The sequence below is a fragment of the Silurus aristotelis genome (assembly GCF_946808225.1).
Source record: "Silurus aristotelis genome assembly, chromosome: 6".
In the NCBI taxonomy this organism is placed as follows: Eukaryota; Metazoa; Chordata; class Actinopteri; order Siluriformes; family Siluridae; genus Silurus; species Silurus aristotelis.
The window spans coordinates 16,133,185-16,155,474 of NC_139579.1; the positions used below are offsets into that span (position 1 = coordinate 16,133,185).

General features: G+C 38.5%; 2 protein-coding genes and 1 long non-coding RNA gene across 14 annotated transcripts in view; 1 reads left to right on the forward strand and 2 right to left on the reverse strand.

The window, feature by feature from the left end:
• Positions 1-11,858, reverse strand: part of kidins220a (kinase D-interacting substrate 220a) — a 57,937-nt gene extending 46,079 nt beyond the window's left edge. For 3 of the 12 annotated variants that reach the window (XM_083543563.1, XM_083543558.1, XM_083543553.1), the window contains exons 1-2: positions 11,587-11,858; positions 7,798-7,876 (exon numbers count right to left, since the gene is read on the reverse strand). The gene's annotated coding sequence lies outside the window, so the exon portion shown is untranslated. Of the gene's footprint in view, positions 1-7,797; positions 8,133-11,586 lie in introns of all 12 variants that reach the window. The other 9 variants (XM_083543562.1, XM_083543561.1, XM_083543552.1 and 6 more) reach the window with 7 other exon arrangements.
• The window catches only part of LOC310727394, a 766,835-nt gene that overhangs the window by 510,001 nt on the left and 234,544 nt on the right, over positions 1-22,290 (forward strand). The gene's annotated exons all lie outside the window — the stretch shown is intronic.
• The window catches only part of mboat2a (membrane bound O-acyltransferase domain containing 2a), a 64,884-nt gene continuing 56,448 nt past the window's right edge, over positions 13,855-22,290 (reverse strand). The window contains exons 9-13 of the mRNA XM_083543705.1: positions 21,472-21,575; positions 21,307-21,371; positions 21,087-21,219; positions 19,925-20,076; positions 13,855-17,929 (exon numbers count right to left, since the gene is read on the reverse strand). Of these exons, the coding sequence (XP_083399831.1) occupies positions 17,761-17,929; positions 19,925-20,076; positions 21,087-21,219; positions 21,307-21,371; positions 21,472-21,575 (623 nt within the window). The 3' untranslated portion in view covers positions 13,855-17,760. The remainder of the gene's footprint in view (positions 17,930-19,924; positions 20,077-21,086; positions 21,220-21,306; positions 21,372-21,471; positions 21,576-22,290) is intronic.

Sequence of the window (22,290 nt, forward strand, 5' to 3'; positions counted from 1 at the left end):
CACTTACACACACTCACTTACACACACACACTCACACACACACACTCACTTACACACACACACACACACACACTCACTTACACACACACACACACACACACACACACACACACACACTCACTTACACACACACTCACTTACACACACACACACACACACACACTCACTTACACACACACACACACACACACACACACACACACACACACACACACACACACACACACACACACACACACACACACACACACACACACACACACACACACACACACACACACACACACACACACACCAACCCGGTCTCAACACACACTCGTACCACTCACATTACATTACTTCATTACCATAAACTGTTTACATGCCGTTTTTGCACATCTTTCCTGGATTGCTGCTATTTGCTCTTTTGCACAATATTTTGGTTAAATTTTGCTACTGTTCACTGTCTCGTTACAACATGTTTACTGGCGGAGCTATTTTGTGTTCTGTGTGTTGTCTTGCACTGTCTTGTGTTGTCTTTGCACCGTTTGCACCAGGTTGCACACATGCACTGTATGTGGCGAGGACACTTACTAGTCCTTGGCCCTGTGTTTTTCTGTTTCTGTGATTGTTGTTTTATGTTGTTTAATGTAGCATCGGAGTTCTGGAGAAACGTTGTTTCATTTCACTGTGTACTGCGGCAGCTATATATGGTTGAAATGACAAAAAGCTTCTTGACTTGACTTGTGATGTATGTTACCTTCTGGTTCACAAAAAAAACGTGAGTCTATATTCTAGACTTCTAGCTAACTTTACACCTCTAGAATTAGGATACTGTGAAAGTGTGGCAAATCTGTCTTGACAAGTAAAACAAATGAACATTCCAGCAATTATATTCATGTAATAACAGGTCTGCACTAGTTCCTAGAGCTACCGGTGTGACAAGGTGGTAGCATCATTACTTTTTTAAACAACATGAAACAAGACTGCATTTTGTTGATTACCATCAATATAGAACGTGAATATTTTTTTGTTTGTTTTTTAGAAAACTCTAGAAACCATGTTTTCTTCTACTGATGAATATTCCAAAAATCAAATGCATGCATTCAGTGATTCATTTGTAATCTTTCTCATCAGGGTTGTGGAACTGGAGCCTGACCCGGAATCAGTGTGTGCAATTTTACTCTGCTAATAATGCTTCCCTTAGATAGACTTGGTCCCTTCTTAATTTATGATCATTCTGTTTTGATCTAGGGTTTGTTAAAATAAACCATTTCTGATTTCAAATCGTTTGCCAGCGTTGTGCTGCTGAAAAATCCAGATTACTATAAACCACAGGCATAGGATGTCCTGCTGTTGTTCTGTTATCATGAAGCTCAATAACAGTGGAAGGCAAATATTCTTCGATGACGTTAGGCACCTTGTTATTTTCCCCCAAATTTGCCTGACTTGTTAGTGATGCTGAATAACCCTGGCCAACAGAACCTACCCTACATTTCTATTCGAATCAGGAATAATGTAAAATGTACTCAGAAGTAAACAGAGCACAAACAAGACCTATCTGGCTAATGATGAACCACATAGTAGGTTAATGGCTTTAGCAACTCTGATTAGAAGCCTGACTGATTTAAAGTTAAAGAATATCAATTCTACTCGTTCAAAGGTAAGTAATAGTCTGATATTCTTTTGTTGCACACAAATGAAATGAAAAGGCCTCATGTTATTCTGGTTTTTAACCATTAATCTTTCACAGCAGTTGCAATGCAGCATGCAAACAGGGATTTCATCTGTTTAGTGCACTGGAGCAAAACTAAATTAGTCTTTAGGATTTCTATTCTGAGAGAAGAGAAACGAATCCTATTTTAACTCAATCTGAGCTGACAATCAAATCCATCTTAATCATCATCCCATTAAATTAATTCCTGTGTATACAGGAATCTCTCTTCTGGATTTTGCTAAATGAGTGTAGCGCATGCTTGTACCTTTAAAATAAAGGGAACAAAGAAATGTAATTTATAGCACTAAAAATAATTTAGGCTTTATTATAAAGCCGATGTTATTTACTAGTTAATGCCTGCATGTTGCTATTGTTCCAAGGATCACAGTTGGAGATTTGTAGAAGCATTCTGGGGTCAACAAATCTGTACTTAGACTTCCACGCCAAAAAACTATTTGGAAGGCATGCCAGAAGAAAGTGTTTTTCATCTAAACACAAAATGTAAGTGCCTGGAGTTCACTAGGCGCTACTGGAATTTTGGCAGTAAAAGAACCTTATCCTCACTGTTAAGCATGTGGAGGATTCTGGAGTGATATAGTACAGATTTTTCTCAAAAGGTTTTTGTGAAACTGTAGCATACAAGGACTGGCTGCTTGTCTCAAGGTATTCTAACTGGATCATGATTGGATCTTCCAGCAGGATCAATGAATTAACTTCACACAGAATGGTTCAATGGCTACAAAATCATGGGTTTAACACAAACACACCAGTCTATGAACTGCTGACATCATGTGTGTTGAGAAGTGGTTTCAAATTTCTCAGAAATACTTCTAGGAAGAAACCTGGGTTGTGTGGAAATTTCTAGGTTAAAGGTTCCCACATGTCGCACATATTTTCAGTGAGAGGTTAAGCTAATCAACTAAAAAAAAAAAAAAAAAAAAAAAGACATTGCTCCATATTTTTGTAGTTGACTGTATATGACACTCTCCAATCATAGTGTTATGTAGCACTACTAATAAATCACTATAAAAAAACAAGTTACAGGGAATAAAAAATATTTTTAAACTTGCCATAATACACTACGTGGTCATAAATTTGTGGACACCGGACCATCACATCAATATGTGGTTCTTCCCCAAAATGTTGCCACGTGTGTGCTGTTACAATACAATTTCCAGGTTTTATGCTAAACATGATCTAGCATAACAGTGCCCTCAGTAATAACAGTAATGTGTGAATAGTTTTTTCATTATTATTTTCATAAAAACCCCAAATCTGCCTTATAGATAAATTCCAACTTATTTTCAATCAAAAACTATAAAGTTTGCACACTGTTGCTGTAAAATACCGTCGTGTGATAATGTCAAGTGTTAAAAGTGCTAAAAGAATAAACCTTAATCGTATCTGAAATCATAGTCAGTCACCCGGTTTAGGTTTTCCATGTTAGGAAAAGCTGGAGTCGGCATATCACCCGGCTTCATTTCAGCTGCAGTCAGGGGTGTACTGTAGCTTTTGTGTAGTTATGCTACTGTTGCCATGTGGTGTGGAAACTACATTTCTCTGAGGGACTTTTTAATGAAGTTCAGGTGTGTTTTGCTCTTTTTTTTTTTTATCTCCATTTCAAAGCAATGTGCCTAAGACTGACATAAGACAATGTAAGATGTCCTATAAACATGATTACATAATAGGGCAGTAGTGCGACAGGGGAGTCTTGAGTATCGTCTACTTCTTCTTCTTCTTCTTCTTCTTCTTCTTCTTTCGGCTGCTCCCATTAGGGGTCGCCACAGCGGATCATCCGTCTCCATACCACCCTGTCCTCTATATCTGCCTCTTTTACACCAACTACCTGCATGTCTTCCCTCACCACATCCATGAACCTCCTCCTTGGCCTTCCTCTTTTCCTCCTACCTGGTGGCTCCATCTTCAGCATTTTTCTACCAATATAATTCATGTCCCTTCTCTGCACATGTCCAAACCATCTCAATCTCGCCTCCCTCACCTTGTCACCAAAACATCCTACATGTGCTGTCCCTCTAATAAACTCATTTCTAATCTTGTCCATCCTCGTCACTCCCAACGAAAACCTCAACATCTTCAGCTCTGCTACCTCCAGCTCCACCTCCTGTCTTTTACTCAATGCCACTGTCTCTAATCCATACAACATCGCAGGTCTCACCACAGTCCTATAAACTTTCCCTTTCATTCTTGCAGATACTCTTCTATCACAAATCACTCCTGTCACTCTTCTCCACCCACTCCACCCTGCCTGCACTCTTTTCTTTACTTCCCTAACACACTCTCCATTACTTTGCACTGTTGACCCCAGGTACCTGAACTCCTCCACCTTCTCCACCTCTTCTCCCTGCAACCGCATCACTCCACTGCCCTCCCTCTCATTCACACACATGTACTCTGTCTTACACCTACTGACTTTCATTCCCCTTCTCTCCAGCGCATATCTCCACCTCTCCAGGCTCTTCTCAACCTGCTCTCTACTCTCACCACAAATCACAATATCATCTGCAAACATCATAGTCCAGGGAGACTCCTGTCTGACCTCGTCCGTCAACCTGTCCATCACCACTGCAAACAGGAAAGGGCTCAGGGCCGATCCTTGATGCAGTCCAACCTTCACCCTGAACCAATCTGTCGTACCTACTGCACACTTTACTGCCGTCACACTGTCCTCATACATGTCCTGCACCACCCTCACATACTTCTCTGACACACCTGACTTCCTCATACAATACCACAACTCCTCTCTCGGCACCCTGTCGTACGCTTTCTCTAAATCCACAAATACACAATGCAGCTCCTTCTGTCCTTCTCTATACTTCTCCATCAACATCCTTAAAGCAAATAAGGCATCTGTGGTGCTCTTCCTCGGCATGAAACCATACTGTTGCTCACAGATGGTCACCTCTTCTCTCAACCTGGCTTCCACTACTCTTTCCCATAACTTCATGGTGTGACTGATCAACTTAATTCCCCTGTAGTTACTGCAGGTCTGCACATCTCCCTTATGCTTAAAGATCGGTACCAGCACACTCCTTCTCCATTCCTCAGGCATCCTCTCCCCTTCCAGAATCCTGTTAAACAATCTGGTTAAAAACTCCACTGCCATCTCTCCTAAACATCTCCACGCTTCTACCGGTATGTCATCTGGTCCAACCGACTTTCCATTCTTCATCCTCTTAATCGCTGCTCTCACTTCCTCCTTACTAATCCTATCTACATCCTGCTTCACCAACTCCACATCCTCCAACCTTCTCTCTCTCTGATTTTCCTCATTCATCAGCTGCTCAAAATACTCCCTCCATCTTCTCAACACACTCTCCTCACTAGTCAACACATTTCCCTCTCCATCCTTTATTGCTCTAACTTGCAGTACATCCTTCCCAGCTCGGTCCCTCTGCTTGGCCAATCGGTATAAATCCTTTTCTCCTTCCTTAGTGTCCAACCTCTTATACAGTTCCTCATATGCCTTTTCCTTGGCTTTCGCCACATCCCTTTTAACCTGCTGCCGCATCTCCTTGTACTCCTGCCTACTTTTCTCATCACTCTGTCGATCCCACTTCTGTTTTGCCAACCTCTTCCCCCTAATGCTCTCCTGCACTTCCTCATTCCACCACCACGTCTCCTTGTCTTGCTTTCTATTTCCAGATGTCACACCAAGTACTTTTCTAGCTGCCTCCCTCATCACTCCTGCAGTAGTTGCCCAATCATCCGGCACCTCTTCACCACCACCGAGCCCCTGTCTGACCTCTTCCCTGAACCTCACACTACACTCTTCCTCCTTCAGTTTCCACCATCTTATTCTTCTTTCAAACCTTACTTTCCTCCTCTTCTTCTTCGCCTCCAAAACCATCCTACAGACCACCATCCGATGCTGTCTAGCTACACTGTCCCCCGCCAACACCTTACAGTCTCCAATCTCCTTCAGGTTGCATCTCCTACACAGAAGATAATCCACCTGTGTGCACCTTCCTCCACTCTTATACGTCACCCTATGATCCTCCTTCTTCTTAAAATACGTGTTCACCACTGCCATTTCCATCCTTTTAGCAAAATCTACCACCATCTGCCCTTCCACATTCCTCTCCTTAAAACCATACCTACCCATCACCTCCTCATCACCTCTGTTCCCTTCACCTACATGCCCATTAAAGTCTGCCCCAATCACCAATCGTTCTTTCCTAGGTACACCATCTACCACTTCATCTAATTCACTCCAGAATCTTTCTTTCTCCTCCATCTCACAGCCAACTTGTGGAGCATAGGCACTGATGACATTTATCATCATCCCTTCAACCTCCACCTTCACGATCATCACCCTATCAGAAACTCTCTTCACCTCCACTACACTCTTACTGTACGCTTCCTTCAGAATCACCCCTACACCATTTCTCTTCCCATCCACACCATGATAAAACAGTTTAAACCCACCTCCAATGTTCCTGGCCTTACTCCCTTTCCACTTGGTCTCCTGAACACACAACACATCTACCTTTCTCCTCTCCATCATATCAGCTATCTCTCTCCCTTTACCCGTCATAGTACCAACATTTAAAGTACCAACCCGAACCTCTACTCTCCTACACTGCTCCTTTTCCTGCCGTCTCTGTAGACGCCTTCCTCCTCTCCTTCTCCTCCTTCGGCCAACAGTAGCCCAATTTCCACCGGTACCCTGTCGGCTAACGATACCTGTGGCGGTCGTTGTTAACCCGGGCCTCGACCGATCCGGTATGAAATTCTCATTTGTGACCCGCATATTTGATTTGGCACATGTTTTACGCTGGATGCCCTTCCTAACGCAACCCTCCCCATTTACCCGGGCTTGGGACCGGCACTAAGAGTACACTGGCTTGTGCCCCCCTAATGGCTGGGTTCTTGAGTATCGTCTACTGTATTGCAAAAACAATATATATTTACACTATTAGATCTTTTTACCTATTCGATTATAAATACACATCATTAATATGTGCCTAAATATTAATAATAATTACTAGTAGTAGTAGTAGTAGTAAAAGATTATTATTACTATGATTGTGCTAATACTAATTATGCTTTAATAGGTCTAAGCAAAAATGCAGAACAGGAGCAAGAAAAATGAAACCACAATTCTGCTAATCATGCTTACCAAGCCCATTAGCACTGCTAGAGGAATCTGAGCGCTGATTCATTTGACCCAGTAAATGCAATCATTTCTAAAGATTCTCATTTTATTTATTTTGCAAATTTATTTTTTACATTTTCTAAAGCATTTCATGAATGTAAAATGAATGCAAACTTATGCCCTTTCTAACTAAACCCTGAAACCCCTTAACTAGTTCTATTATAGTCTATTAATTAAAAGAAAAACATAAAAAAAAGCATAACATTTAAACTTCTAAATTCACCTACATTAAATAGATCAACATCAAAACCATGGGATATGCCACATCCAGTCCCGGGATCGAGGTCACTGGTCTTACATTAGGTTTCTAATTCGTTCTAGCAGTGTAACAAGTATAAGACAACAGCAATGTACAACATTTACTAAACTCATTTGTTCCAAAACACTTTGAATCAAATATTTTTTGCACTAAATTTGTACTATAATAACAAACCCCTGAAGCTTTTAACTAATAGAAAGTCATTGGAAAATGGGACTATACTAATCTAACTTAGTTCTCAATTTCTCAAAAGGATAAAACCTTAAAAATGAACACGTGTGCGTGGGCCGGCTCGGCCCATCACAGCTCAAATGTCCACGATCAGCTGAAAAAGAGATATCAAAAATCATGTTGCTGAGCCTTTGTTTGTAGCTCTTAAGCCCTGACACACCCTTCAGTGCCCCAAAGCTCCCCAGAGCAGCTGCCTTCCTGCTGTGCGAGAGCACTCATGATGCCTGATGAAGGCCAATCAGCTGAGAGAATGATCCCCTTGGCCTAATATTGACTGAGCAAGGTTCAAGCCCAAGCACCCATCCCCACACTCAAAACTGCTGAGTACAAAACCATTACACACGGCGGGACAAATAACACGATCGATATACTCCAATAAAATGACTCAAAACAACAAGAAAAAGCATGCGTGGGAAAAAAAAAAAAAAAACTTACCTTGTGATTTACTGTAGAGCGGTGTGCCGCTGATGCTCTCTCTCTGTCTCTCAGAGTGCGTGCTGACTAGTGAGGATCACTGAGGGATGAAAGAGATGAAACAGTAACGACCCTCCTCTCTCATCCTGAATACATTAATGCCCCACCTCCACTCTTCCGGACAATAACGTCCCTCCTTCCTTCATCCACAGTCACGCCCCTTGTCTTCTCTTCCAAACAAAGTGACACTCCTTCTCCTCCTTATCCTCCGACAGGTCTCTGTGGCAGCGCGTGGCAGCAATAAATCTACCATTAGAGCTCTAGTACACATATAGCATTGGCCTGCATGTGACAAACTTTTAAAACAAAAGCAAATCAATGAAAGAAAAAGGTCAGAATTAAAGAAATAAGAGAAAGAACAGAAGTCATCTGCTTCCTCTCTAAAAAAAATCTAATCTAATTCAATATATTTATTATATAGAGTATATCTGACGCATGCTACCCCACTCTGATCGTTAAATAGCGCTCGGAGTCTTCGCATAATGTGGATTTAGAGATGTTCATGCTTTTTTAGCTTCAAAGGTAACTATTTTTTTACCCATTTTTATATGACCAAAAGAGGTGATTCAACAACTACCTCATGTACTGTACTACCTGATCTACTGCAAGAACAAAAGCTTGATCGACAAAAGTTCAATTCAGTTCGGCAAGTTGGAATGTATAAGTTTAGTACCTATAAGTTTGGTCCTTATAAGCGTCTTCGCAATAAGCGAGCCAGTGGCGGTTGTGGCAAGGAGAAGCTCCCTCAGATGGTAGAAAACCCTGAGAGAAACCAGACTCAAAATGGAACTCATCCCTAATCTGAGTGCCACTGAAGGACCAGGAAGGTGATATATAAAAGTGTATTTTATATATATATATATATATATATATATATATATATATATATATATATATATATATATTGTTTTAATCATTGTAAAAACATTGTATATAACTTCTGTACAATTATACATACAATGTACATATTACACACTATTTGTTTTATACTCCTCTTTCTCCACACATATTGTGCTTTACACACATACACATGTATGTACCGTAATTTCCGGACTATAAAGCACACGCATATATAAGCCGCACGCACTGAATTTTATAAAGATTTTTATTTTGAACATATATAGAAGGGTGCGGCTTATTTATGTCTACACTGAAACTAATAACCTTTACACAGGCTTTAATGAAAGCCAGTGTCTGTTACACGCTGTAACGGGTGAAATATGTTGTGGCTCCTTTAAGAGCAGAGCGGTATTTTGGGAATAGGCTGCTGCCGCATTTTCCGGTATTACTGCATGTGTGCAAGACCAAGGAATATGTCCTTATTATTTTTTGATGCTCATTTCTAAGTTTCTTTGACTAACCTGTAACGCTGTTGCCAAGAAAAATAAAAAAGCACGAGTTTTGGAAACCTGTCTGTGCTTATATGATTTCTGTTGCAACTGGAGTTAGCGAGCTCTCCCATGACCCAGACTCAATGCGTTACAACGGCTTGTATCTAAACAGTAGCCTACCAAGAATGTCATTGTTCACTGTCTTTCTCCTTCCTTTCACAACTATTTCTCTCGGGAGTTTATCTTTTGGCATCGTCGTGCGTTAAAAAAATATATATTTATTTATTAGTGGACATGTTTATTCAGCTTGCACATTTGTTGCATTGCCTTAGAACCAACCCACTTACCTGTATATATCTATTAAGCAAAAAAAATAATAATACAAAATGTATAATATATATATATATATATAAATAAATCATTTTGAATGTGACAAAAAATAAAGATAATAACTACCTGGATTTCATAATTTTCTTGAAAAAAATGAAAAAAATTCAACATCTATACACCCTTTAAGTGAAAGTATTTTAATATACATATACATTAGGTTTCACATTGATCGATCCCTTTATTTATGGTCATCTATGATCTTGGGCTATAACGGTTTGTTAATGATTATCAGGATTCTGACTTTTGAGCAGCTGTGCAAACAATCAGTATCAATATGTAGGGACTTTTGTCTTGGTTAATCCTGCTCATGTAGCAGTGTGCTGGGTCTTAATATCTGCGTGCCCTGTATATTCATAACGTTCAGGCAAATTTAAACAATCAGACTGGATGAGAACCTCTACTACCTATATTACTTCACTGTGTCATGGAGTACAATAACTCATATCCTGTCATATTTTTATTACTAAATAAACTTTATTATTATGATAAACCACACTGTTTCTTCCATTTCCCATTTTCTGCCTGCAAATTCAATGTAAACAGACATTATGTAGATTTTAGGGTTCAAATAATTCTAAATAAAGCAATGATAAACTTCCATTAATCAACCAAGACAATTTAGCTTTTAATAGGCACCAAACACCACATAGTCTAGCATTGTATATAAAAAAAATGATTCAAAGTCATCATCCATTTATCATTTCTAAAGTAAAAATGGCAACAAATATTGTATAGTGATAACTACTGGGATGTTTACGATGTTTACCAAAACAAGAAAGTACCAGGTTGTTCGATCAAAAATCATGTATACACTGTACACACAAGTAGATACGTTCATTCTGATACGCAACTATATACAACAAAAAATACAAATCAGAAAGAGTTTGCCTCCTAAGATTGATCCTTTAAATTTAAATCAACAGTACTGGTTCAATCTAAAATCGCATTCTGGCACCCAGAGCTTGGGAACTGGATGTGTGACAGGAACACACTCGGTCCAAGACAGTGCACCATGCCCACACACTTTCACACAATTTAGCAGTGTCAATCCACCAACCTGCATGTTTTTGGAAGGTTAAATGAAACCCGAGCACCAGAAGGGAACACGCAGAAAGTAAACCGAGGTCAAGATCATCAAACTGGAAACCCTGGAACTACTGCTACAACTTGAAGTCAACAGGTATCGATGTCATATTTGTCCTAACAGTGCATGTATGTTTGAAAAGTTATTTGTAGGTGAAATAAGGGAAAAGCAAAACATAGGACAGATTTTTTTGTTTTGTTTAATTCATGGTTGCTAAATGCTTAGAGTGTCCATTTGAAAATGGTTTTCATTGAATACATGTATTTTTATTAATCAGTATTTTTCCTGTTCATTTGTACTCGCACTTGTTGTCGATGCTGCAATGAGAATTTTGCATTATAAGCCATTTCCTTTTTTTTCTTAAAGGGTTGCACTGCTGCTCTGATTAGTCTGGCAGCACTTTTTGACTAAACCCAATGCTCCCTAAATATAAACCTTCTGCTAAATTAAGCACAAACGCCCAAAACATGGATGCTGAGGATGTGTTTCCAGCACGTGTGTGTAGGCTCTTCCTTCTGTTCCTGCAGAAACAGGAGGTAAAAACTAATACAGATCTAAATGGCACACAAAATATTCGTGAAAATAAAATGAGGAATTTAATTTTTTGCACACGTGACTTTATAACATCCATCGAGCTCACTGTGTATTCATGCTGAACAGCTACGAGAAAGGGAAAGAAAAATCCAGAAGCGTCCACTGAACCTGGGAAATTCGGACAGCGCGTGCGGGGTCGAGCATTGATCACGTGACCACGTGCAACACCTTTATGTGTGTCAACCTGCGAGCCGCTGCAGTCGCTCTAACGGGCAGCTCGGAACAGTAGTACACACTTTTAAAAAGGGTGTTTTTTTCTGTTTTAATATTCACCCGACACGTTTCCAAACACGCAAAAACTCGACTGTTTTCTACAGCGGTGAAATATATATTTCTTTGCTGTCAACTTACTTTTTTTCTCGGTCCGTAGTCACTCTAATAAACCTCTGCGAGTCAGTGGAAGTCTTGTAGTTCTGCAAACTTCAGCGTCTCCCACACGTTTGCCTGCAGAAGCACAGCCATTTTGTACAGCAGGGTGGTCTTATTAAAGCCTATGTCCAAAACATACTAGTTTTCTTCGTGTCCACAGTACGAGTGAGCAGAGAGAGTCAGCATTAAAGGCCCAGAGAGAGGCGCCCTATTTAGTGCGCTACTATGCGCCAGTGGGCGGGGCTTGAGTTGAGTTCTCTAAGTCCCCGCCCACTCAAAGCCTGCAGTTTAGGTAGAAGTGTGCATGTTGAATTACTAGAAAATATTTCTAAATATATTTCTAAAATAGGAAAAATATTTGTGTATGTTTTACATGGGAGGCAGTGATGTGGCAAAAAATGAATAATAGGAATAAAATGTGGAAAATGTTGTTTTGTTTTTCGATCTGTGTTATAAAGGCCATTTTTTTACGATTTAGATCGTTTTTATTGTCAAAATATAATTCCAGGCAAGGCACAATAAAGCGGAGTAAACGCTGCCTGGCTTCGGATTGTTCAATCCCCTTCAAACAAGGAATAAATGAACGCCTATTTGTTTGAATATCACTAATATACTGTTTGTAGACTCTTATTTGCGTTTCATCGTCTTCGTCTAGGGGACTTATTTCGCATATCTGCGTAAAAGACATTTAGGCTTGTCGCTGTTGATAAATATGCAATAAAAATAGTAGCATGAGAGGCAGCCATAACCCTTGGTACGATGATGAGTACTAATTACACTACCGTTCTTTCTACTTCTGGTAGCTAGCTGTAACTAAATTTTAGTAAATACTCAACAAATATTTGCACTACATTTACAACTCCTACTTCTACAACAAATATCTTTGTCCAGAATGTCATGCATACAGATTTCATTTATAAATAAACTCGATGCATACTTTCATTTGTGTTGAATGAGGGATTATCTGAACTGTACTGACAACAAGCGCCATACAAAAATGTAACAGGTTTTTCCTTGGTTCATCCCAAAGCTTTACACTAAGTGATAATTAAAAACAGATCCTATTTAGATTGCACCAAAAACTGGTAAATAAGACGTGACTCGAATTGGCTATGTGTGCATAAACAATGTGATATTAAATTATAACATTGCCTAATCATTGCCTAAATAAAAATCTATTACTTTATTATTTTTGGAGTTCATCTGTGAAAAATCTGTCCGTCTTCTCCAGTGCCTCAGCCGCTTTGAATGCTACCTGTATGTATTATATATTTTATGATTCATTTAGAGCAAATTTCTAGAAAATAACATTTGTAAGATAAGGAAAATAATAAAAAGAAAAAAAAATCCAATCAAAAGTTTGGATACTTTTGTCTGTCGCACTTGTTTCTATATAATTTTGCCCTACATTTATTATAAATTACCACACTGTTCTTTTGTTAAATAATCTGTGCAGTCAGTGGAAGTCTTGTAGTTCTGCAAACTTCAGCGTCTTCCACACGTTTGCCTGCAGAAGCACAGCCATTTTGTACAGCAGGGTGGTCTTATTAAAGCCTATGTCCAAAACATACTAGTTTTCTTCGTGTCCACAGTACGAGTGAGCAGAGAGAGTCAGCATTAAAGGCCCAGAGAGAGGCGCCCTATTTAGTGCGCTACTATGCGCCAGTGGGCGGGGCTTGAGTTGAGTTCTCTAAGTCCCCGCCCACTCAAAGCCTGCAGTTTAGGTAGAAGTGTGCATGTTGAATTAATAGAAAATATTTCTAAATATATTTCTAAAATAGGAAAAATATTTGTGTATGTTTTACATGAAAGGCAGTGATGTGGCAAAAAATTTCCAAAACTCCAGTGCCTCAGCCGCTCTAAATGCTACCTGTATGTATTATATATTTTATGATTCATTTAGAGCAGATTTCTATAAAATAACATTTGTAACATAAGGAAAGTAATAAAAAGAAAAAAAAATCAATACTTTTGTCTGTCGCACTTATTTCTATATAATTTTGCCCTACATTCATTATAAATTAACACACTGTTCTTTTGTTAAATAATCTGTGCAATCTAACAAGTAAGTTAATTCATTTTTTACTGTGAGTATGGGAACTGATTATTTCTGAAATGGTTGCGCATATCAATGCTTTTTACTTCCCAAACACTTCACCTGGCCACACACTGGTTTTATTCAGATTGAAGCCAATGTCCATTTCCTACGCATACAGAATATTACAAAAGAATAATTTTTTCCACCAGAAGCACGTTCATAAACATTTTTAATCATCTGGTTAAATCAGTAGCTCACCGTCAAACACACAAGACATACAAGACAGGATGAAGAGTCTTAAAACGAACAACAAAAAAGAGACTTGTTAGAATGTATACAAGTATTTCTTTAAATATAGAATCTGAATGAGGTAAAAATCACAGTGTTTAGAAAATGTGTAAAGAACAATCTCCAAATTTATGTCAGCCAGATAAAAAATTTAAAACAATTAAATCATTTCTTGACATTTGAATTTCCCTCGAAAAAAAAAAGACTAATAATGGTTCAACAAATCCCATAAAGGCAAACCATGTTTATTCTCCATCTTATATTATGACAAATCTAATGAAAAGAATAAAATGATCACAATAATAATAAAAAGATTATCTTTTGGTTTTGCAGAAATGTCAATGCATGTAGCATGATAAAAAATAAATCTGCATGACACAACCCCTGTTATAGATCAAACATATGGGTAAAAAATATGGCTGTGTTACTGGCTGCTTTTCATGGGAAGGTCTCGGAATGTTTTTCGAACACAACGTCAATTAACATTGAGCCATTGTTTTGACCTACCCATGGACTTACAGCTGGATCTCAGCTGTACACCTCTGGCCTCAAGTGATAAAACCTGATGATACAAGATTCATAGAAATGATGTTAACAGTGAGTTAACAGTAAATACACAAATAATGGAATCAATGAGTTTAAGTGACGGTGCAATACTCGTGTCTTTGGGGGTGCGTATGGCCGCATTAATATAACAATGCAAACTAAAGCTAGAGACGGAAAAATAAGCTGATCCTGACTTACAGTAGACTCTCGGCTCATTCTTCTATTCTTCCGTGTGTGACGCATTGAAAGTCTTGTGAAAGATGACTGTGTGAAACATATGACTTTAACTCAACTGCAATAGAAGAAGGAATAAATGTGCTCTGTGTAACATGTACTAATAACGCTGACCTCGACATAATCTAAACATAACTTAACGTCTGACAAACAGCTGTTAGGCTCGACAAATAAAAATTCATATTCAAACACATGGTCAATATTTACTCTAGACAAGTGTTCATTCAGACTTTGACACTGACAATATCATAGTCTGTGTAAAAAAGAATCTTTACACAGTATAGCATTTTAATGGTACTTTATATGGGAAAAAAAAACTACAACCGACTATAGGATTTGTATGTGTTTTCCGAACACCCCATTCCACATTTAGTCCCCTTTTGCTGTAAAAATAACCTCGAATCTTTTGGGATGTTCTACTGGTCGTGAATATTTGTGCTCATTCAGCCATGAGGCAATATTAAAGTCAGGGAGTGATGTAGGGTGAGGAGGCCTGGGGTGTAGTCAGCATTACAAGTCATCCCAAAGATTTGGGTGTCCTAGCTCAAGTAAATGGAAAATGTATTGCTGATGCGTCAAAGATATCCTATACAATTGTGTCCCTCTAAATTTTTGGTAACAGATTGGCGAAGAACCACATATGGCTGGAAATGCCAAATTTCCCTATACTTTTGTTTAGAGGGAAAAAAAAAAGCAACGGCATACTTTTGGGCTACATTATGTTTTCCTCACCTAGTGCACACAATTCCAAGAGAACAAAAGCTCTCCATATTTCCTACAGGTAAATAAAAGGTTTCCTAATAAGTGACCAAATAAAAAAAATGTCTCTCTTTAGTGCAAAACCTCTCACCCTCTTGCCCCACATATAAACACAGTGAGCATGTAGTTTCAGTTGTGCAGTGATTTGGCACTTTAGACACAAGACATGGTTTTGCACTGATGTGCTGGTTATGTGACTGGGACACTTGTCATGCTCAAACAATATTTTACTGTTTCTTTCCCTTTGGCCTTTCAGATAGTTACAAATCGAATGCACCTGTTTGTTTTTTTCTTTCATTTACAGCATCGCCATGTGTGCTGTCTTCTTTATACTCGAACATAATGACGTCTTTAAGGTATTTAAACAGAGAGAGTTTATATATGCAATAAATGCAGCAGGGTAGAATATTCACCTAAATAGGACAAAAGTCAACGTAAAAAGGTACATGTAAACTAAAATGCATTACATTAGCTAATGCAAAACCCAATACATATGGCATAATCAATTATTTACTTATTAGCCTAGTGTTTACTTACAGAAGTGCATTCCTGTAACACAGAAGAAAAAAAGCAGCGTCTCCTTATTACCAGAAATCACTTGATATTATAGGAATATTTTCTCAGGATAAAAGGAAATCATTTTATTATGAGAAAACATTTTATTACTTTCTAATATAAAAACTCATAGTATGAGAAAAAAAACAGAATTATTACAAGAAAAGATTGAATTATACGAGAAAGATCATTGTACTAGAAAAGATCATTTGGCTGGTGCTTCTAAAATATTTCTCTCATAAGAGCACAATAGATTTCCTCAGAATAATCAGGTGCTTTTCTCATTTCAAGAGGTTGATGTTCTTTTTGTAATTCTAAAATATTTTTTCATAAGAACTGTTTTTTGTTGGTTTCCTTAAAAATAGACTTGTTTTCTTGTTGTAACGAAGCTTTTCTCAGAATAAGGATTTGTTAAATGCACAAGATCCTTTTTCTAATAATACCGAGATGTCTTCTTGCATTCGTAAAAATTCGTTGCATTTCTCAGAATAACGAGATGCTGTTGGAAATGTGTTCATTTCTTGTGTTTCTTGTGTTATGTTTCAGAAATGTGCTTCTGTACTCATCACACCGGTTTGTTTGTGGTCTTTCTAATACAATCAAATGTGTATCCACTGTTCTTCCTGCGAATGCTTTGAATTCCAAACTGCACCGGCACCTAACACTTCTACTACTCAGAAGGTGGTCTTTTCCACTGTACCACATCCTAAAATGACTGTGACTGTAAGGCTGTTTAACACTTGTTGAAGGTGTCCCAAAGGCTCAGAGTGGCAAATAAGTTTTGCACCTCAATGTCGTTCCAGATCAACCTTTAACCTAACGTATGCCATACTAATAAACGAGGATACAATGCGCTGCTTCTTCCTTTTCATGTGCAGCATGAGGAAGAAAAACTAATACAAATTAAGATATGATGAATCTTGAACTGTAAAAAGATCTACGGTCCTAGTAAATATACCACAATCCATGCTCTCGATGTGTTTCCTGTGAATGTTAATGTTAATGACTGTAATGGCAGAGACACTAAAAGCTTCTGAACGGAATTCTCCGAGCCCTGAAGACCAAAATGCAAATAGAAAGCCTTCGAACCAAACGGCTAAAAAGATATAAAGAAGTAATCCACACATTTCAAAACGAAGTTCTCCCCAAGACAGCAGCAGATATGTATTAAAACTGATCAACAACAACAAGAACAACAAAACGATCCTGTAAAGAAGAGACAACTGCCTAAAACAGGAAGGCCTATGAGATTGGCATTGAAGAAAGTCTTTTATCAAAACCCCCCCACGAACAAAAAAAATTTTGAATAGAAGATGGTTTAAAAAAAAAAAATAAACCCTCTAAGTACTGCAAGAGCTCGCCTCAAATGTTCCGTTCTCAAATGATCTCCATACCAGTCTGCTAAGGACTGGTTAGTAAATAGAGGGTTTTTAAGGCAACTTGTATTTGTTAAGCTCCATTAATCCCCAATTGATTCCTCTTGTTAGCAAATCATTGCAATCAAACTGGTCAAGACACGCTAAAAGAATCCCCCCCACCCCATTGTAAACTCAATCATGATTAGCCCCAGTGCTGCTTCACTGAGACTCACCACACTTATCTGTCTACCCTTAAGTCACATCCCTTTTTGGGCTAGGTTGAAAAGAGAGAAAAAAAAAGAGACGATCCGGCTCATCGGTCTCGATGCGAGTTCTCCACAGCTCGGCGTGTCAGAGGTGGAGTGACGCACTTGTCTTTCAGGACAGTTTCTGCTTTTGGTTGCAGTTGCTGTCTGTGCTGGGGAAATCGCTGCCCTCCGCTGGCTGCTTCTGCTTTTCCTGCTGCTTCTCATGTGATGATCTGCGCTTCACAGGAAGGGCTAAGACCAGTAGCACACAAATCACATGCAGACAGCAGTACCATGACCTGAAACAAACACACACACACACACACACAAACACACACACACACGAGAGAAACAGGTTACTGCACCCTTCAGGGCCACTCATTACATTTCATAACTGAGGTATTTAAAATAAAAAATGAGTGTAGGGTTTGAGCAATTAACATCACGCTTTGGTTCATAGCTATAAGTGAATAAATGAAAGTGTGTGCAGGATTTGTAGGTGTAGGATCTGGATCCTGAAAATGTCAAACAATCGTGAATAACCATGGGCCCCATATGTAACACAAAAAATTCAAACAATACACTTTAATATACCAGTATGTATTATAAAGTGTCAACAATGTAGGCTACACACACACACACACACACACACACACACACACACACACACACACACACACACAGTTATTTACTAAGTAACGTTTATACAACTTTTTAGAATATATATGAGTATAAATATGAATTGCAGTAAATGATTAACAGATTAATTAACATATATATTAAACACTATATTGACAAACATTATATGACCATAAGAATCTTATGTGCTTTCAGAATTTCCCATTTCACAATTAGTCCCCATTTGTTGTAAAATAACCTCTACTCTTCTGGGAAGATGTTTTCACTAGATTTGGGAGTGTGGTTGTGGAGAATTGTGCTCGTTCAGCCACAAGGGTGTTAGTAAAGTAGTGTGTAATGCAGGATGAGGAGGCCTGGGGTGCAGTCAGTGTTCCAATTCATCCCAAAGGTGTTCAATAAGGTTGAGGTCAGAGATCCATAGCAAACTACTAAAGATCTATCATTCTATTTATATAAACAATTGAAATCTACTGCACCAAAATACATCCTATACAATTGTGTGCCTCCAATATATTGTGATTAAAGTTCGGGGAAAAAAAACACAAAAGGCTGAAAAAGTCAGGTGTCCTGATACTTGTGTCTATACAGTGTATTTAATACATGAATGATTTACTAAACAAAAATAATAATAATACAGTCATTATTGGAAGTGAAGGGCTCACCGTATTGAAAATTAATAGTGTATACTAGAAATCACCCAGTTGTTCTACAAGCCCAAGCTTTATATCTGACCGCAAATGCAGTACATGCAGTGCAAGATGTCCTTAATATGAACGGATCTGTTTCTAAACATCTGCCTACTTCTCTTCCCAATCATCTTTAAACGTTCTGTTCATCCATGATCGGAATTTTTCAGAAAAAAAATTCATTCTCTAATCAGCCCCAAAAGAGTAAAGAAAGCCCCCCTTCTTCCCGTGGTCTCACCACCTGCAGGAGGGGCCGTAAGGGACGGTGCTGTGAGGATTGGGCAGCAGTCGAAGGCGGGGGCCTGCTTAGACTGCTGTACCCGCGACCCGAATTACGGATAAGCGGGAGAAAATGAAAGAATGAATGAATGAAGCCCCCCTTTTCTGAGTCTGTGAACCGTGTTCACATTTTACGTTGACGGTTACAAAAAATTGGGAAATGAAAATGGACACACAAAGTGGACAAAGATTTGGAGCATGACAACACACCACTGTTAAGATAATAAACGTTTTCTCAATACACATCTGTTTGAAAATGTAAAGCTCCTTAAGAGATGTTCTTAAATGTAACTCCTTTTTACTTTCCTGGCCGGCCTCTCAACCAGCACACCAATCATCGAGCTTTGCCTCGTTACTTTTTTTAATAAGAGTTCTTTATAACCTTCTGAGGACAAATTTAATAGTGCTACAAATTACCATCGTAGAGTTTCTTTTATCTCGACACGGTCCATAAAACCAGCCCTTCCCTTTAACCCTAGCACTAAAACTATCCGATTAATGATGGGGCTCTGGTGGACAGGGACAAAGCCATGCTCTCCAGTTCACCTCTGTCAGTGATAATTGCCCTCCTAAGTCATTTTGGGTTTTGGTTTATTATGCCTCTGTATAATACTGTATCTGGTAGCAGGCAGAGTGCAGCGTTTTGGTTCTGAGAGCTCAGCATTGGATATATTTCTCTATAATACTCACCAGTAGAACTTCAGTGAAGGTCCCACTGCCAACACAACGAATGGTACCACTGTGTAGCATATAGCGATCTGCGTGCTGGCCCACGTGATTACATCGTAGATCAACTTGTGTGTCGATGAACCCAGGAAGTGTTGCCTTAAGTTATGTCTTACCTGAAGTGAGAACAATCAAGACAATCATTAAACGAAACGAAATTGCATCTATTTGAACAATTAATGGTTCAAATTAAATGTTGCTTGTTATTGTTGATTAAAAAACATCACCACATTCACGGCTACATATTTTGCTACCCAACAATATGTTCTTTAAATAAGTTTATGATTTGACCCAGATTTTCTAAACACAAGTCCTTTTCAAGTTTTTTAACCGTAACCGTAAGCACTGAAGTCGCATTAGTGTGACATTTCTCAGTGATTGAAATGAAAATTTTCTAACAGAAGCTCAAACTGGTCAAAAATCCAATATACTGTTATAACACCTAAACCTTTTAAGTTATATTTACCAAACTCAGTACAGTTCATCAAGCCATTCTGACTAATCAAGTGTTATCTTTTTCAAACGTTTCTTTTTTACCCAAATCTTTGCCTGGCTTGCAGTGTTCGTGACTCAAATTCCAACTGTCAAAACTCACACACCCCTGAGGGGAATCATGGCCTGAAGCCCCCCCTTTTCACTTTGTCGCAATAAAGACCCTATCTATCTATCTATTTATCTATCTATCTATCTATCTATCTATCTATCTATCTATCTATCTATCCATCCATCCATCCATCCATCCATCCATCCATCCATCCATCCATCCATCCATCCATCCATCCATCCATCCATCCATCCATCCATCCATCCATCCATCCATCCATCCATCCATCCATCCATCCATCCATCCATCCATCCATCCATCCATCCATCCATCCATCCATCCATCCAATGTAGTAAGTAAAGTAACACACACTCACTCCATATTTCTATCAAACTAGAACAGATTTTTTTTATCACTCTATTTGTCATCTATCTTTCTACGAGTTGCTGTCTGCCAGTCTTCCTGTCGTTTAGCTTTAAGCAAATCTTCAAGCATACAAAACACTTTCAAAAAGTTTATCATGCAAACTATACTGAACTAAATTGAAATGTCATTTGTTCTTTCTGAATCAGCAATACTTACTGCCCGGGCTGCCAGTGTCATGCTCGTGCCCGTGAGGAAGGTGAGGTAGTATCCTGGGTACACTCCATGCCAAATGGCGGAGAGCAGGAAGGTGGCTGCTGTTGGGTGGTACGGACAGCGCTCATAACACACCCTGCAGGCAAAATACACAAAAAAGCATGAGAGGGAGCACAGCCTAAATGCTGTGACATTTACGGTTGTGTATTTACAGTATCAGTACCTTTTTAGCCAAAGCGCTGTCTGAATGTTCCAGTTGTCGAGAAATGTCTTAAAGCTCGTTGCAAGCTGCCAAAAAAAGAAAAAGCACAAGAACACGTTATTCCTGCTTGAGGAAAAAAAAAAAAACAAAAACATTTTATATAACAGAGGTTTGTCCTTTTCTTACCTCTATGTCCAGTATTCTCAAGTTTGATATCAGGTCCCATCTTGGAGTGCCGTCTTTGTGATAACCATTAAAGCCAAAACCAGCAGCATTGTTTATCGCGTCAGCTGGAAAAGCGAAAAAATGAATAATTTCCAAGTAACCTTGTATTATATTATTACACACTATTATTATATTCTAAATATTTATACCACTTTACACTTTTCCGTTGCTGGTAACATGACAAAAAAAGAGCGAATAACTATTTTACAGCTGCTATACCGTGCACCCGTACACTCTGTGTCCTCTGTGTGTAATTATTACTGTATATAACTGTAATTCATATTCGGATTATCTTCTGTATACTTGTATATTATCTGCATATACACTATGCCAGTGGACATACAATGTACATATTACACATTGTACATATCTCTACATATATATTATATTATATATATTATAGATGCTCAACTGCAATTTACTGCATTAAGTTCTATCTATCTATCTATCTATCTATCTATCTATCTATCTATCTATCTATCTATGGGGCTGTCAATCGAGTAAAATATTTAATTGTGATCAATTGCAACTTCATTGCACATTTTTATCCGTTTTAAATGTAACATAAATTAATACTTTTTAAATTCAGTTATTAATACTCTAATCAGCATGTGCATGGACAGATATAGATGCTTTATGCAAATGTATGTTTATTATTAGTGGAACTCAACATGGAGCATGAAGACAAAATATTCTTGTAAATGCTTCAAAGTAATTATGGTGTTTTAAATTACGTAAATCATCAAGACATCAAATGGAACTTTTGCCTTGTTTCCACAC